Source organism: Kogia breviceps, chromosome 5, assembly GCF_026419965.1.
Source record: "Kogia breviceps isolate mKogBre1 chromosome 5, mKogBre1 haplotype 1, whole genome shotgun sequence".
Lineage (NCBI taxonomy): Eukaryota > Metazoa > Chordata > Mammalia > Artiodactyla > Physeteridae > Kogia > Kogia breviceps.
Genome location: NC_081314.1, coordinates 66,772,240 through 66,789,370, shown reverse-complemented (window position 1 = coordinate 66,789,370; position 17,131 = coordinate 66,772,240). Strand labels below are relative to the sequence as shown.

Genomic DNA, 17,131 nt, shown 5'->3' with positions numbered 1-17,131 from the left:
AGTGAAAAGACACTGAGCTTGGAGACAGGAGACCTAGTTTCAGATCCTGTTTCTGCTTACCAGCTGTGTGATGTTGCAGAAAAGACTATACCTCTCTGAGGATAATACTACTTCCTCTCATGACATGGGGTTGTAGAAGGGATAAAATAAAAGCACCTACCACAAGGCCCAGAGTGGGTACTTAAATCAGTGTTGATTAAATACTCATGTGCATCTAGTCCTGGGAACAGAAGCTGAGCAGTCTCTTTGGTCTAATAAGGTAAGTGTGTAGTTCTTTCCCCGAGCACTAATGTTGTTGTAGGTACGAAGGGTCTGTTTCAAGTGCCATTAATTCCTCCTCTATAGAAAGTTGTTTTTTAAAATTAGCCATACTTGGTTCAGATGACGTTGGTGCCAAAGGGACCTGTAAAGGATCATCTAGTCTAGATCTGTAACACATTCATTTGGCAAGCTGGGTAAAATATAGACTCCCTGGTCCCACTCCAGAGGTTCTGATTCAGTGTTTAGAGTGCAGTCCAGAGAATTCCAAGACAGTTGGTGAGTTTGGGAACTAGTCTTTCTTCATACAGTGTAGATGAGGAAAATGATAACTACAAGGTAAAGTGAATGACCCTCTGTTACTCAGTAAGTGGTACAGTGGGTCAGACTTTGCTTTCCCTATAATATATCTGAAGCGACAGGCAGGATAAGTATTTATGCCTGCACCTCGTAGTGACCTGGGTAGAAACCCAACATTGTTAGTCTCTGTGGGGTGGAGGTCAGAAATGGAAGCCATTTTTATACCTCACTAAAATTACTGAAATGTGATTTATTTCTTAGGTGTTATTTCCAATTTTGTTAGTTATGTGTGTAAAGTTGCCACAGGAAGATATGGACCATCACTTGGTGCAGTAAGTATTTCTAACTAAAATTTTTTGCTTCATTTTGAAATAATTTTAGAATTACAAGAAAGTTGCAAAATTAGTACAAAGAGTTCATATATACCCTTAACCCTACTATTAACTACACAACCACAGTACAACTATCAACGCCAAAATATTAATATTTAAACAATACTATTAACTAATCGACATCTAATTTAGAATTTATACATTTGTAAAGCCTTGTAAATTTCAGGCTATAGCATTTAACCTTTGGTCATTTATATATACTTCACTGGCACAGAGTATATATCATGAGGAGTAGTCAAAATAGTGGGTATGCAATCCCCATAAACTCGAGAGCCTAATCTAACATTTGAAAATTCTAAGTAATTAGAGATTTTAATCTGATACTGTGTCCTCCTCTTTAGTCAATATTTGAGTGCTATGCAGATTAGACTACTAGGCATTGTACTTACTAGAGGCTGAGGATACATCCAGTGAGCAAGATATCAAAATTCCTACCCTCAGTTATGTTCTGGATGATTTTTTAAAATTACAGTTGTGTTTTCTTTTGAGTTTAATGACAGATTTCTAGGCACATGGAAATCTTTACATAATATTTCTTTAAAAAGTACACATTCAATTTGTGCATAGTTAAATACACTTAAATGTATTCAGTGCACTTAAATGTATTCAAATAGGGAATTTCACATTTAAAGAAACTGTAAGAAGGTTCAGTTTTGGAAAAGAATCCTTATATAAAATAACCATTCCATAATTTGTGTGTTCCTCAGATTTGTATCTACTTAATTTTCCCAGTGAGGCCTGTATCTTGTCCTATGACCTTTATGCTTTCTTAACTTAATCCTGCCCCCCCTTTTTTTCTTCGTGGAATGTTTGTTTTCTATATAAAACTTGATGTCAGTATAATTTATATATCTCAAATTCTACCTCATTTGCCGACTAAGCACCTGTTTTGTGAAGGCAGTGAAGACCTCTAGGATGAATCAGAAATGGTCTCTGACTTTCAAGTTTAGTTTAGTTGTGGGGAAAACATTATACACATCTAATATACATTGAAAGGGCTGAGTAGTCTCTAGAGGACATTGGGGGTTCTGAGGGTGGGAAGAGTTTTCTCATTACTTCGGAGGATCTGGGAAGGCATTTTGATGTGCCCTCAGACAAGTGGTATTCCCATTTTACAGATAGGAAACTGAAGTTCATGAATAGAGTGTGGTGGCATGGCATTTGGAATTAGACTGAGTTTGAATCCCAGCTCTGCCACTTACTCATGATTTTCAGGGCTTATTACTTAACCTCTCTGAACCTGCTTCCCCGTATAAAATGGGGATAACATACCTTTTTCTCATGTGCAATGCAAGTGTGTTTAGAGTGCTTAGCATAGTAAGGAACATGTAGTAAGAAAGGTGGAAGTGGTGGTTTCTATTCAGTCATCAAAATCCTATAGAGCCATGGCAGGATAAAATTATTATCCCCCAATACTTTCATTCATTCTTGGTTAAAATGAAGGAAAACTAAATCACCAGGTATATGGTATTTTTAATGAGAAATCTGGAGAAAAAAGTGCTGTTGACAAAATTGTGATAGAAAATATAAAGTATTGGTCATATTGTCTTTGAAAGATGAAGATTGTTAAAGAATATTTGTCAATTAACAGTGGCACAAGGGAGCAAGAATACTGACTAGATTTTGGTAAGGGTTTTGTTTAGTTAGAGCTATGCATATTCTGAATCTCATTTAAAAATTGAATTTCTTACTAATTATTGGTTATCATTATATTCGTTCCCTGTGCTATACAGTATGACCTTGTTTTTATCCTATATATAATAGTTTGCCTCTGCTAATCCCAAACTCCCATTCCTTCCCTCCCCTACCCTGCCTTCCCCTTGGCAACCACAAATCTGTTCTCTGTATCTGTAAGTCTGTTTTTGTTTCATAGATATGTTGATCTGTATCATATTTTAGATTCCACATATAAGTTATATCATATGATATTTGTCTTTCTCCTTCTGACTTAGTATGATAATTGCTAGGTCCTTCCATGTTGCTGCAAATGGCATTATTTCATTCTTTTTGATTGCTAATATTCCATTGTGTGTGTGTATTTGTGTGTGTGTGTGTATGTATGTGTGTGTACACACCACATCTTTATCCATTCCCCTGTCAACGGACATTTAGGTTGTTTCCATGTCTTGGCTATTGTAAATAGTGCTGTTATGAACATAGTGGTGCATGTACCTTTTCAAATTAGTTTTGTCTGGGTGTGTGCCAAAGAGTGGGATTGCTGGATCATATGGCAACTCTATTTTTAGTTTTTTGAGGAACCTCCATACTGTTTTCTATAGTGGCTGCACCAATCTACATTCTCACCAACAGTATAAGAGGATTCCCTTTTCTCCACACCCTCTCCAGCATTTGTTATTTGTAGACTTTTTAATGATGGCCTTTATGACCGGTGTGAGGTGGTACCTCATTGTAGTTTTGATTTGCATTTCTCTGATAATTAGCGATGTTGAGCATCTTTTCATGTGTTTATTGGCCATTTGTATTTCTCCTTTGAAGAAAAGTCTATTTAGGTTTTCTGCCCATTTTTTGATTGGGTTTTTTTTTTGTTGTTGTTATTGAATTGTATGAGCTGTTTGTATATTTTGGAAAATAAGCCCTCGTCAGTCGCATCATTTGAAAATATTTTCTCCCATTCCTTAGGTTGTCTTTTCATTTTGTTTATGGTTTCCTTTGCTGTGCAAAAGTTTGTAAGTTTGGTTAGGCCCCATTTGTTTATTTTTGTTTTTATTTCTGTTGCCTTGGGAGCCTGACCTAAGAAAACATTGGTACGATTTATGTTAATGTTTTGCCTATGATCTCTTCTAGGAGTTTTATGGTATAATATCTTTTGTTCAAGTCTTTAAGTCGATTTGAGTTTATTTCTGTGCATGGTGTGAGGGTGTGTTCTAATATTGATTTACGTGCAGCTGTCCAACTTACCCAGCACCTCTTGCTGAAGAGACTATCTTTTTTCCCATGTTATATTCTTGCCTCCTTTGTTGAAGATAGACTGTAGGTGTGTGGGTTTTTTTTTTTCTGGGCTTCCTGTTTTGTTCCATTGAGCTGTATGTCTCTTTTTGTGCCAATACTGCACTGTTTTGATTTCTGTAGCTTTGTAGTACTGTCTGAAGTCTGGGAGGGTTATGCCTCCTGCTTTGTTCTTTTTCCCCAGGATTGCTTTGGCAATTCTGGGTCTTTTATGGTTGTATGTAAATTTAAGGATAATTTGTTCTAGTTCTGTGAAAAATGTCATGGGTAATTTGATAGGGATCAAATTAAATCTGTAGATTGCTTTGGGTAGTATTGCCATTTTAACAGTATTAATTCTTCCAATCCAAGAACATGGGATATCTTTCCATTTCTTTGAATCATCTTTAATTTCCTCTATTAATGTTTTGTAGTTCTCAGCATATAAGTCTTTCACCTCCTTGGTGAGGTTTATTCCTAAGTCCTTTATTTTTTTATGCAATTTTTAAAGGGATTGTTTGTTTACATTCCCTTTCAGATATTTCATTGTTATTGTAAGGAAATGCAACCGATTTCTGTATGTTAATCTTGTGTCCTGCTACATTGCTGAATTTGTTTATTGGTTCTAGTAGTTTTTGGGTGGAGTCTTAGGGTTTTCTATGTATAGTATCATGTCATCTACATATAATGACAGTTTTACCTCTTCCCTACCAATTTGAATACCTTTTATTTCTTGTCTGATTGCTGTGGCTAGGACTTCCAATGCTATGTTGAAGAGAAGTGGTAAGAGTGGGCATCCTTGTCTTGTTCCAGGTTTTAGCAGGAATGCTTTCAGCTTTTCACCATTGAGTATTATATTGGCTGTGGGTTTGTCATAAATACCTTTTATTATGTTGAGATATGTTCCCTCTATACTCATTTTTGTAAGGTTTTTTATCACAAATGGGTGTTTAATTTTATCAAATGCTTTTTCTGCATCTATTGAGATGATCATGTGGTTTTTGTCCTTTCTTTTGTTGTGGTGGTATATCACATTGTTTGATTTGCATATGTTAAACCATCCTTGTGACCCTAGGATGAATCCAGTTTGGTCATGGTGTATGACCTTTTTTATGTGTTGTTGGATTCAGTTTGCTAATATTTTGTTGAGAATTTTTGTGTCTGTATTCATCAAAGATATTGGCCTGTAATTTTCTTTTTTGGTAGTGTCTTTGTCTGGTTGATGGCTGCTTTATAGCATGTCTTTGGGAGTGTTCTTTCCTCTTAAGTCTTTTGGAAGTGTTTGAGAGGGAGCAGTACAAGTTCTTCTTTGTATGTTTAATAGAATTACCCAGTGAAGCCATCTGGTTCTGGACTTCTGTCTGCAGGGAGTTTTTTTAGTTACAGATTCTATTTCATGTCTAGTGATCTGTTCAAGTTATCTATTTCTTCTTGATAAAGGTTTGGTGGGCTGTATGTTTCTAAAAAGTTGTCCATTTCTTCTGGATTGTCAAGTTTGTTGGCATATAATTATTCATAGTATTCTCTTACGGTTTTTTGTATTTCTGTGGTATCAGTTGTGATTTCTCCTCTTTCATATTTTGTTTATTTAGGTCTTCTTTCCTTTCTTCTTGGTGAACCTGGCCAGAGGTTTGTCAATTGTTTACCCTTTTAAAGAACCAGCTCTTGATTTTATTGGGTTTTATCCTATTGGTTTTTTAATCTTTGTTTTATTTATTTCCTCTCTGATCTTTAATGTCTCCTTCCTTCTGCAGACATTAGGTTTTTTTTTTTTTTTCTAATTCTTTTAGGTGATGGGTTAGATTTGAGATTATTTGAGATTTTTCTTATATCTTAAAGAAGGCCTGTATTTCTATGAACTTCCCTCTAAGGACTGCTTTTACTGCATCCCATAGATTTTGTATGGTTATGTTTGTAAATAGTTTATCATAGGCTGAATTTGCTCACCAACATTCTGATAACCTGCTTGCTGTAACTTCATTGATTTAACTTATCACTGGTCTAACTTGTACATAAACTGAATTCTTGTGCTTAGGAAAGTATCTTCAGTCTCTTTCTTACAAGGTTGCAAGTGAAATAAAATGATCACTAGTGTAGATTCATTTGGAATTCCATTTTGATTTATCTATAGTGTTCTGGAGTATATCTCTTTGTATAACTTTTTAGTGGCTGCTGTGGGTACTACAGTCTATATATATCACTTACCACAGTCTACTGGTGGTATCATTTTACCAGTTTGAGTGAAGTGAGCCTTACCTTGCTTTTTGTCCGCATACCTTCCCCAAATTATAATCGTCTTAAGTATTTCCTCTACATATATTTAGAATATCACTGTTGTAATTTTTTCTTCAACCATTAAACATAAGTTAGAAAATTCCAAGAGAGAAGGACAGTCTATTGTATTTACACCCAATTTTTACTTTGTCCATTGTTCTTTCTTTCTGATGTTCCAAGATTTCCTCCTTATATCATTTCATTGTTTAGAAAACTTCTCTTAGCCATTCCTTTAGCCACTAGCCAGTTAGGTCTGCTGGTCACAGATTCTCAAGTTTTTTTTCTGAGAATGTTTTTATTTCCCTTTCATTTTTATTCTACCCTTCATTTCTGAAGTATATTTTCGTTGTATATAAAATTCCAGGCTGACAGTTCTTTCAGCAGTTGAAAAATGTGCCACTTTTTTTGGCCTCAGTCTCTGAAGAGAAATTCTTTGTTGTTCAAATAGCTTTTCCCCTATATGTAAGGTGTCATTTCTCTTACTACTTTCTAGACTTTTTCCTTTGTCTTTAGTTTCAGAAGTTTGACTGTATGTCTTGTCATGGATATCTGTGTTTATCTTATTTGTGGTTCACTCGGTTTCTTGAATCTATAGGTTTATGTCTTTTGGGAAATGTTCAGCCATTTCTTCAGATACATTTTCAGCCTCACCCATTTTCTTTTCTCCTTCTGGGACTCTGATGACATGATGTTAGTTTGTTATTATCTCATGGGTCCCTGAAACTCCATTAACTTTTTTTAAAGTCTGTTTTTTCTCTGTTGTTCAGATTGGGTAATTGCTATTCTGTCTCAAGGTAACTGATTATTTTCTGTCCTTTCCATTCTGCTCGAACCATTCAGTGTTTTTATTTAGCTTATTGTTTTTTTGTTTTTTTGGGTTTTTTTTGTTTTTTTTGCTGTACGCAGGCCTCTCACTGTTGTGGCCTCTCCCTTGCGGAGCACAGGCTCAGCGGCCATGGCTCACAGGCCTAGCCGCTCCGCCACATGTGGGATCTTCCCAGACCGGGGCACAAACCCGTGACCCCTGCATTGGCAGGCTGACTCTCAACCACTGCACCACCAAGGAAGCCCTGGGTTATTGTATTTTTCATTCTAAAGTTTACATTGTTCTTGATATCTCCTATTTCTTTGACCCTTTCTATTTCTGTGCTGTTTTTTACTTGTTTCAAGCATGTTTGTAATTGCTTGTTGAACCACTTGTATGATGGCTGTTTTACAATGCTTGTTAGATAATTCTAACATCTGTGTCATCTTGATGTTGGTATCTATTAATTGTCTTTTCTCATTCAAGTTGAGATTTTTCTGGTTCTTGGTATGATGAGTGATTTTTATTTTATTTATTTATTTGGCCATGCCTCGCAGTTTGCAGGATCTTAGTTCTCTGACTAGGGATCTAACCTCGGCCATGACATTGAAAGTGCCAAGTCCTAACCACTGGACTACCAGGGAATTCCCTGATGAGTGATTTTTAAATGAAACCTGGACATTTTGGATTATGTTATGAGACTTTAATCTTAATTAAATCTACTGTTTAGCAGGCCACCTCTGACAGTGCTGTGATTGCTACTGCCAGGTGAGTGAGGCAGTCCAGGTTCCCCACTCAGTCTCCTTTGACACTGCGGGGGAAGAGCTCTTGTTGCTGCAGGGCGGGGAGTTTGGGCTCCCCAGGAGACCTCTACTGATACAGCCCTGGCTAGGAGGAGGAAGAGTGTCTTATTACTGCTGCCTGTGTGGCCTCCACTGACACCACCCTGTCAGGGACAGTGGGACACCTCATTACAGTCTGTAAGGCTGGAAGTCCAGGCTCTCCACTCAGCTTTTGCTGATGGGGATCAGGCCACAGTTGTTTCTGTGGTGTTTGGCTGGAGTAAAGTGGTTATTGTCTAAAAGTTTTGTGTCTTGCTAGGCTGTGCTTTCTTGGTCCTTTGGCTAGAGAGAGCATTTTTTGGTACAGGCCTATTTTGTCTGAGTTCATTGGTGTTTCCAGGTTGTGAGCTTCTCCAGAGCCCAGTCTGAGCAGCATGAGGCCAAAAGAAAACCCAGGGAACTCACCACTGTGTCATTCCTTGGATCCTAAGGTTCCTAGCTGGGCTGCTTTCCTTTCTCAGTCTTTTAGAGTCATCTTATATTTGTTTTACATATAATGCTCAGGGTTTTTAGCTGTATGTAACTTGTGGAAGCAGAAGGCCTCGTAGGGCAAATTCATTTAAAATTCATAGTGTAAAAAAAAATTTATATGATAGATACATGAAGGTTATATATTAATAAAGAAAAGTACTTAATGAAAATTGTTTACTTATGAAATAAATAAAAATATATGTGCATATTGATTACAAGTTCCTAACCAGTGTACATAAACAAATTATTAGTGGAGAATAAAAGATCTTTACCTCTAATCAAAGAAGCAGACCTCTAGGGTCTACATGGGTTTGGGTTCATGAGCCCCTGAAATTATATCTAAAATATGTATGAATTTTTCTGAGGAGGTAGGGTTCATTTTTATTATATTCTTAAAAGCCTCCTACTAGAAAAGGTGAAAATAAAGAATCTCTGCATGGGGTATGCCAAACATTTGTCTAAAAAGCAAGTTGCAACTTATTCAGACACATAAATATATTTAAATCTGCATAGATAAAGGTCACTTTGAGAAAACTTTAGAAGGATAATGGAACTGCCTCCTATCTTTAAAATAATATAAGGACAATAAATTATAGTCACAAAGAAACTGACTTTATATACACTACCAAATGTAAAATAGGTAGCTAGTGGGAGGGAGCCACATAGCACAGGGAGATGAGCTCAGTGCTTTGTGTCCACCTAGAGGGGTGGGATAGGGAGGGTAGGAGGGAGGGAGATGCAAGAAGGAGGAGATAGGGGGATGTATGTATATGTATAGCTGATTGACTTTGTTATACAGCGGAAACTAACACACCATTGTAAAGCAATTATACTCCAATAAAGAGGTTAAAAAATAAAGTCAGAGGAAAAATGAAATTAAAATAAATAAAATTTAATAACAAAAAAACTGACTTTATATAGAAATGCACCGCTAATGAGAATTTTCTTTAATATTTAAATTTCTGTAATGAGTGCTTTAGATGGAGATAATATTCTATTTACCATATGATCTGGCCATTTCACTCCTAGGTGTTTACCCAAGAGAAATGAAAGAACATAAAGGGTTGTACACAAATGTTCACAGCTTTTTTTGTAACAGCCAAAACTAGAAAAAACTCAAATGTCCATCAGGTGAATGAATATACATATTATGGTATAACCATACAATGGAATATTTTTCACCCATGTAAGGGAATAAATTATTGATACAACCACATGGGTGAATTTCAAAATAACTATCCAGAGTAAAGGAAGCCAGACAACAACAAAAAGGAGTATATGCTGTATGATTCCATTAATATAAAACTCAAAGTGAATCTATCTTAACAGAAAGTAGAGAAGTTGTAGCCTAGGAATGGGGGAGGAGCAGGAGGGATGCACTGAAGAGGAGCACCAGGGAACTTTTGGGGATGATGAACTTTTTGGCCACACTCATAATCTTGAGTGTGGCCATGGTTTCATAGGTATTTATGTGTCAAAACTTAATTATAAACTTTAAACATGTGCATTTTTTTGTGTGTCACTTATACTTCAGTAAACCCAACTCGCTTTTATTTATTTATTTATTTATTTATTTATTTATTTAGTGGTACGGGGCCTCTCACTGCTGTGGCCTCTCCCGTTGCGGAGCGCAGGCTCAGTGACCACGGCTCACAGGCCCAGCCGCTCCGCGGCATGTGGGATCTTCCTGGACTGGGGCACAAACCCGTGTCCCCTGCATCGGCAGGTGGACTCTCAACCACTGCGCCACCAGGGAAGCCCACTTTTTTTTTTTCTTTTCTTTTTTTTTTTTTTTAATTTGCTTTAGGAGTTGCTTTTCTTTTTTTTTTTTTTAAACATCTTTATTGGAGTATAACTGTTTTTACAATAGTGTGTTAGTTTTTCCTTTACAACAAAGTGAATCAGTTATACATATACATATGTTCCCATATCTTCCCTCTTGCATCACCCTCCCTCCCACCCTCCCTATCCCACCCCTCTAGGTGGTTACAAAGCACAGAGGTGATCTCCCTGTGCTATGCGGCAGGGGAAGCCCACTTTTATTTTTTATGTTTAAAGACTTGGGAGTCCTTTATACTATTTCTGCAAACTTTTCTGTAAGATTTGAATTATTTCAAAATAGGATGTTAAACACCTAGGAGAAAAATTTCTAAAAGGTGCTCTTATAATTGACTCTGATTGCCCCAATTATTAAAAGGAAAGGTCCCTACTTTTTTATATTAAAAAGGCTATTTCTGGAAAATAACATCTACCTCTCTTAATCGCCAACTGTTTTGGGTCTTCTGTGTGAAGAGTTGCTTCAGAATAAAGTATTATCTTACATTTTAGGAATTACTAAAACTTTAGAGACTTATGAGCCCCAGGCATCCGCGAAGTCCGCAGCCCTTTAATATATAGTTGCCAGTCAGCGTAAACAGGGAAACCAGCTCATACTGCATTCCTAGGAATGGGTTGGGGAAGCTACAAGGTGGAAGGACAGCATTAATATTCCTCAGAAGGAGAACCTAAGACATGAGTTCATGCAAGTGGAAAAAGACAACCCAGGGCTTAGGCTAAAAAAATGAAAGAACAAGGAAACAAAGTCAACTACCTATTAAAAGGGATAGGCTGGGTGTTGGAGATACATGTTAATTTTGCAGTGGAGGTTAGGAGTCAGAATTCTGTATTCTCTATTTAAGATAAATTGTCTGCTATTGTATATTTACCAAACTGGCTCCTATGTAATTCTGCGATAGTAACACACGAGGTTCTTCAGAAATCCTGACTTCCCTTCACAAGGCAGTTGCTGCCTTGTGAAGACACACACACATGCACACACAGCCTCCATAATTTGTTCACTCTTTTGCTGGTTCCCCACTCCACGTCCTTAATGTATCACAGCAGCTTTCAAGGAAGGATATCAGCACTACCTCAGAAGATGGGATTCCCCACAAAACTTGCTGGGTCATGGTTCCTCTAGGGTGCAACATGTTATACTGGCCAAATTTATATTTGTTCTGAAAGATTTGTTTTGGCTAGAACTTCAACATCTGCCACTATAATCTACCAGCATATACTGTATTAAGCAGAGTGGATGTCAGTGTCACTGAGAATTTGAAAGTTAAAGAGTGACCCTTCACCTTTCAGGCTTTAAGATGTGCAACTTGAGTATCCTAGATTTTTAAATAAAACCTAAAAAAGTCAACTCAACAAAACCCAGAAGAAATCAAGTTGAGACCTTATTTTCTGAGAGAGAAAAAAAACCAATAAAATTATACTTTTCCCCAAAATGAAACAAATATAATTTGGTGAGCTGAATTGAAAGAAGAGCACTAAAATCCTGTACCCTCTAAATTGCTCCTCCATAGATGATTATATTCTCCATCTTAAGTCCTCATTACAGAAATTTAAATATTAAAGAAAATTCTCATTAGCTGTGCATTTCTATGTAAAGCCAGTTTCTTTGTGACTATAACTTATTGTACTTATTATACATTAAACATATTTATGTGTCTGAATAAATTGCAACTTGCTTTTTAATTTTTTTAAATGACATTTTATTTTATTTATTTATTTTTTGGTTGCACTGTGTGGCTTGTGGGATCTTAGTTCCCCAGTCAGGGATTGAACCTGGGCCCCTGGCAGTGGAAGTGCGGAGTCCTAACCACTGGACCACCAGGGAATTCCCACAACTTGCTTTTTAGACAAATGTTTAGCCTACCCCATGCAGAGATTCTTTATTTTCACCTTTTTTAGTTAGAGGCTTTTAAGGAAAAGGGACCCCCTTTTTAAAAAACGCTGTGGAAATGGTCCAGCTTTTAGGAGACCAAGGAGACATGGCAACTAAATGCATTAGGTGGGGAAAAACAGCTGCTAGGGCATTAGTGGAACAGTTGATAAAACTGGAATATGTTTATACATTAAATGAAAGTATAATATATCAGTATAAAATTCCTTGAAATTGAGAACTGTATTGTAGGATATATAAAGATATTCAAGTTCTTAGGAAATATACACTGAAGTATTTAGGGGTAAAAGGGTATGATATATGCAGCCTACTCTCAAAAGGTTCAGGAAAAAATGTACGGATATAAAGAAAAAATGATAAGTGAAATGTGGCAGAATGTTAAAAATTGGTGAATCTGGTTTGGGAGTATTTTGGAGTTTTTTTCAAAGTGAAACAGACCTAAATGTAAAACCTAAAATAAAAACTTAGAGAAGAAAACATAGGAAAAAACTCTTTGTGACCTTATTTTAGGCAAAGATTTCATAGTTGAGAGACCAAAAAGCACAAATTAATAAAGCAGACTTCATGTAAGTTAAAAACTTACACTCTTCCAAAGACACTGTCAAAAGATAAGATACATGCTAAAAGAAAATATTTGCATGTCAGAAGTCTGATGTAGGACTTGTGTCCAGACTATATAAAGAAAAGTTCAAAAAGAATGGGCAAAAGGTTTGAACAGACACTTCAAAGAAGATGTATGGATAGCAACTAAGCAAATGAAAAGATGAACATCATCAGTTGTTAGGAAAATGAAAATTAAAACCACACTGAGATATCACTGTAAACCTATATTACAGATTTAAAAGACTGACCATACCAAGTGTTGGTGAGGATGTTGAGGAACTGGAAATCTCATACACTGCTGGTAGGAAAGTAAAACACTAAAACCACTTTGGAAAACAGTTTGGCAGTTGCTGTGCTTCCCCATCATAACTGATTATATATTTTGTTGTTTTTACTCATTTATGTCTTTCATGCCAGTCTGTAAGCTCCATTAAGGCAGGGACTGTCAATTTTGTTCCCCTCCATATCCCCAGCATCTAGCATAGTGCTTGGTAGGACTCAAGTATATGAATGAATGATTATCGTGAGATTTAATGTAAACAAGGGATTATGATCCAATTTCTCAAGTATTGTAGCAGTTAGAGGAATTAGGAACATGTGTGACATTAAGAAAGTTTAGTTAAATTATCACAATTTATCCAAGAGATATTTCATAGCCATTACCAATTTAAATTATGAAGGTTATATAGCAATGTGGAAAAACACAATAGACGATAAAACTATACAGCAATTATAATTTCAATTATAACAAGAAATGGTTGACTTACTGGTCATAAGGTTTTTAAGTTTCGATTTTTATTCTCAAATACAAGGCTGTTGGGGAAAGTGCTTCTCAAGCAGGCAGATGCATGCGTGTCCCTGGGAGGATGCTGTGAGGGGCGTGGTCATGCAGAGCCATGGGATAAATTTGGCATGCTTTCCTGGAGCAGAACATTTGTCAAACGTTTAAGGAAAATGTTTAGTGTTATGATGAAGTAGGATACAAATTTCATGTGATTTATGGTAAAACATTAAATTTGGGAGAAATTCCACACATTTGGGTTTCTTAGGGCAAATTCATGCTCACTCTCTGGTTCGAGGAGTTTTTGTGTTTTTTTAAATTTTCTTTTATTTATTTATGCGGTTGTGTTGGGTGTTCATTGCGGCACGTGGGCTTTCTCTAGTTATAGCGACTGGGGGCTACTCTTCATTGCGGTGCGTGGGCTTCTCATTGCGGTGGCTTCTCTTGTGGAGCACAGGCTCTAGGCGTGCGGGCTTCAGTAGTTGTGGCACGCGGGCTCAGTAGTTGTGACTCACGGACTCTAGAGTGCAGGCTCAGTAGTTACAGCACACGGGCTTAGTTGCTCCGCGCATGTGGGATCTTCTGGACCAGGGCTCGAACCCATGTCCCCTGCATTGGCAGGCAGATTCTTAACAACTGCGCCACCAGGGAAGTCCCTCAAGGAGTTTTGTTGAAGTTTGAGAAGTCCTTTTTTAGTCATTAAATGAAATGATGCATGTGACACACGTAACACTGTCCCTGAAGTTCATTAACTGCTGACATGCTGGTTGTTACATCTTATTGCCTGTAGTTCAGTCCTTGCCAGGTGGTTACCGTATCACAGACTTGGAGTCCCTTTGCCTGATATTTTGTATGTTAGTAATGGAAAGCTTTTTAACTTTGTGCTCACCTGGAAATGTGTGGCTTGTAAGCTTTCTGGAAAAAGTATTTCTACTTTAGACGTTGTAGTCACTAAGCAGTTGCACAATGAGACTTTCATTTTTTCCCCAATGTGTTAATTTGCAGTCGGGCGCAATCATGACTGTCCTTGCAGCTGTCTGCACTAAGATCCCAGAAGGGAGGCTCGCCATTATCTTCCTTCCAATGTTCACGTTCACGGCAGGGAATGTGAGTATTTTTATGAAGTGAAGTGCTGGGGACAGTGGTGATATTTTTACATTGACTGAATTCTTGCCCTTAAATTAGAAATGTCAGTGCTGGAGGAATCAAAGTTGTATCAGTTCTGTTCTCTTTTGCTGGCTTTCAGGCCCTAAAAGCCATTATTGCCATGGATACAGCAGGAATGATCCTGGGATGGAAATTTTTTGATCATGCAGCACATCTTGGGGGAGCTCTCTTTGGAATGTAAGTTTGAGTATGATTGACTGTTACACTGCTTTCTCAGCTCATCTCCCTCCCCGTACCCCTAAGGAAGGCAGAATAAGGTAGTTACTTCTGTGATGGAAGCAGGGCAGGTGGGGTTGGGAGGACAAGGAAATCGCAACATGGTTTGCTTTGGTCTTGAGCAGCTTCACCATATGAGATGGGAACGTGAGACTGTTGGCCCTGCCCCTGCCTTGCTCATTTGTAGATGGAGACCATCTGTGCCTTTACCCTCCCCTTAACCTCAAGTCACCTGAACTCATGACTGTCAAAATTCCACTCCTTCTTGGAGACTGTTGCCGAGCCCCCTAGTCTGTGCTGTATTCCTTTCCCCACTCTCAAGCCACATCTCCCCTGCCCAGTCCCTACCCTGCTCCCCTGCCTGGCTACCACTGACCTCACCAGTGCTGGGCAGACACCCTGAGTGGGTGGAACTGGTCCTCTGCTTGCGATGAGTGTGCGGGTGCCTGCTGCTTGACTGGAGTAGAGGCCAGATGTCATAAACTCGTGTTGACTACTTATTGAGCATCTGTTGTGTTGCAGGCACTGAGCTAGTTACCTTGCATTATATAATTATTACCTCTTTTTCACTGATGGAAACTGAGGCTCAGAAGTGATCTTCCCTAGGTCAAACAGCTCTTAAGTAGCAGAGCAGAGATTTAAACCCAGATCCAAAGCCCTCCCCGCCTCTGTCACACCACAGTGATTACAGTTATATTGTGGTTACAAGATCTCCCACTTGTGCTTCAGGCAATGGACTCTTGCCTAAAACATAGTAGTGCTGTAGCGATGCTGTCATAGAACGTCCTCAGGACTCCTGGAGTCCATCTGACTGTGAGAGGCCCTTCAGCAGAGCTGTTGTCTGTCTGATATGCTGGATCCCTGATGGCCTCTCTTTTCTTGCATAATGTTGCCTTTTACCCTTATTTGTTTTTTACTTTATTTCACAACAGTGGGAAACCTTAGTTTTTTAATTTTAAAAAAAAGTAGAAAAGTCTATTCTAAGTGGAGCAGTTTTGCCCAGTAGGCGGTGGAACTAAATGCCATTATGCCATTTATAATTTTCAGTGATGATTAAAGAATAGCATGTGTGAGTTCGAGCTTTAACAGCAGCCCACTATAAATAGTAAAAACTGACCTGGTATTACAGTATGAGAAACATAAAGACTGATGAAAAGGGGTTTTGTTTTGTGAACTCTAAATTTACCTGGCTCCTTCCATGTATACTTAAAGGATCTTTTCCCCAGCAGGTTTTTATTCCTCTCAACTATAATTAGATGACCTTTTTCTGTTCTGAAAACTGTTCAAATGCATTTTAAAGTCCAGAATCTGAAAGACAGAGGAATCCTTTCTCTTTGCTGTTTCTAATTTCAACACCTTTCATTTACTAGATCTTGGTCATATCTAGAATTCATCGTTTCTAACATCTTTAATGGTAAAGATTCCTCAGTCTAGATTGAAGATGTTAGAAAAGGTAAAGATCTGTTAGTAACCTCCTGCACATTGCTTTGACTTTATGTCCCTGACTACATTTTATGGTCTTCACCTTGTACTGCTGCAGTAATGATAGCTAATGTATATTGAGTATTTGCTGTGTGCCTACGCTAAGGAGTAATTTAATACTCTTAACATTCTGTGAGGTAGTCCAACTTACAGAAAGGAAACTGCTTAAAGAAGGGAGTTATCCAAGGTCACTGGAGAGCTAGAGTTTCAGACTGAGCACTAGACTGTGAGGCTGCTACCAAAAACAAACAGAAAAAAAGATACCTCAGGGCTTCCCTGGTGGCGCAGTGGTTGAGAGTCTGCCTGCCGGTGCAGGGAGCGTGGGTTTGTGCCCCAGTCTGGGAGGATCCCATGTGCTGCGGAGCGGCTGGGCCCGTGAGCTGTGGCCACTGGGCCTGCATGTCCGGAGCCTGTGCTCCGCGGTGGGCGAGGCCACAGCAGTGAGAGACCCGCGTACAGGGGGGAAAAAAAAAAAGATACCTCAAAAATTGTCAGTTTGAAATATTTTCCTAATTTTAATTTAACCAAATGACCAATTACATTTGAACTTACGAGTATAATCAAAACAATGTACCTGTGAGATGAAAGTGTTTGACTCTTAGCTTGAAATAAGTACGTTAAAAAGATTTGAGAAGACACTTTACTAATGGGAGAGTTCCTCACAAGTGTTTCATTTCTTTTAAGAATTTTATAATTGCATTTGAATCATAGGGTGATCCTTTTTCTCTTGTCTTAAGTTCACCAGAGAACGTCACTCTAAGCCCAAAAGAATTTTGTTAACATGCCTATTAATAAATTTGCATGTTTTTAAAATGCTTTTTTTCTTTCTGTAAAATTACTGATTATTTTTCAAAATTTTAATGGTGA

The 17,131-nt window shown here is 37.9% G+C and overlaps 1 protein-coding gene across 2 annotated transcripts in view; it reads left to right on the top strand.

Annotated features, from left to right (window-relative positions):
• PARL (presenilin associated rhomboid like) overlaps window positions 1–17,131 on the top strand; it is a 66,304-nt gene that overhangs the window by 47,644 nt on the left and 1,529 nt on the right. Inside the window, exons 7-9 of one of the 2 annotated variants that reach the window (XM_059064550.2) lie at window positions 820–890; window positions 14,405–14,506; window positions 14,646–14,743. In XM_059064550.2, the coding sequence (XP_058920533.1) occupies window positions 820–890; window positions 14,405–14,506; window positions 14,646–14,743 (271 nt within the window). The remainder of the gene's footprint in view (window positions 1–819; window positions 891–14,404; window positions 14,507–14,645; window positions 14,744–17,131) is intronic. The other variant, XM_059064551.2, reaches the window with a different exon arrangement.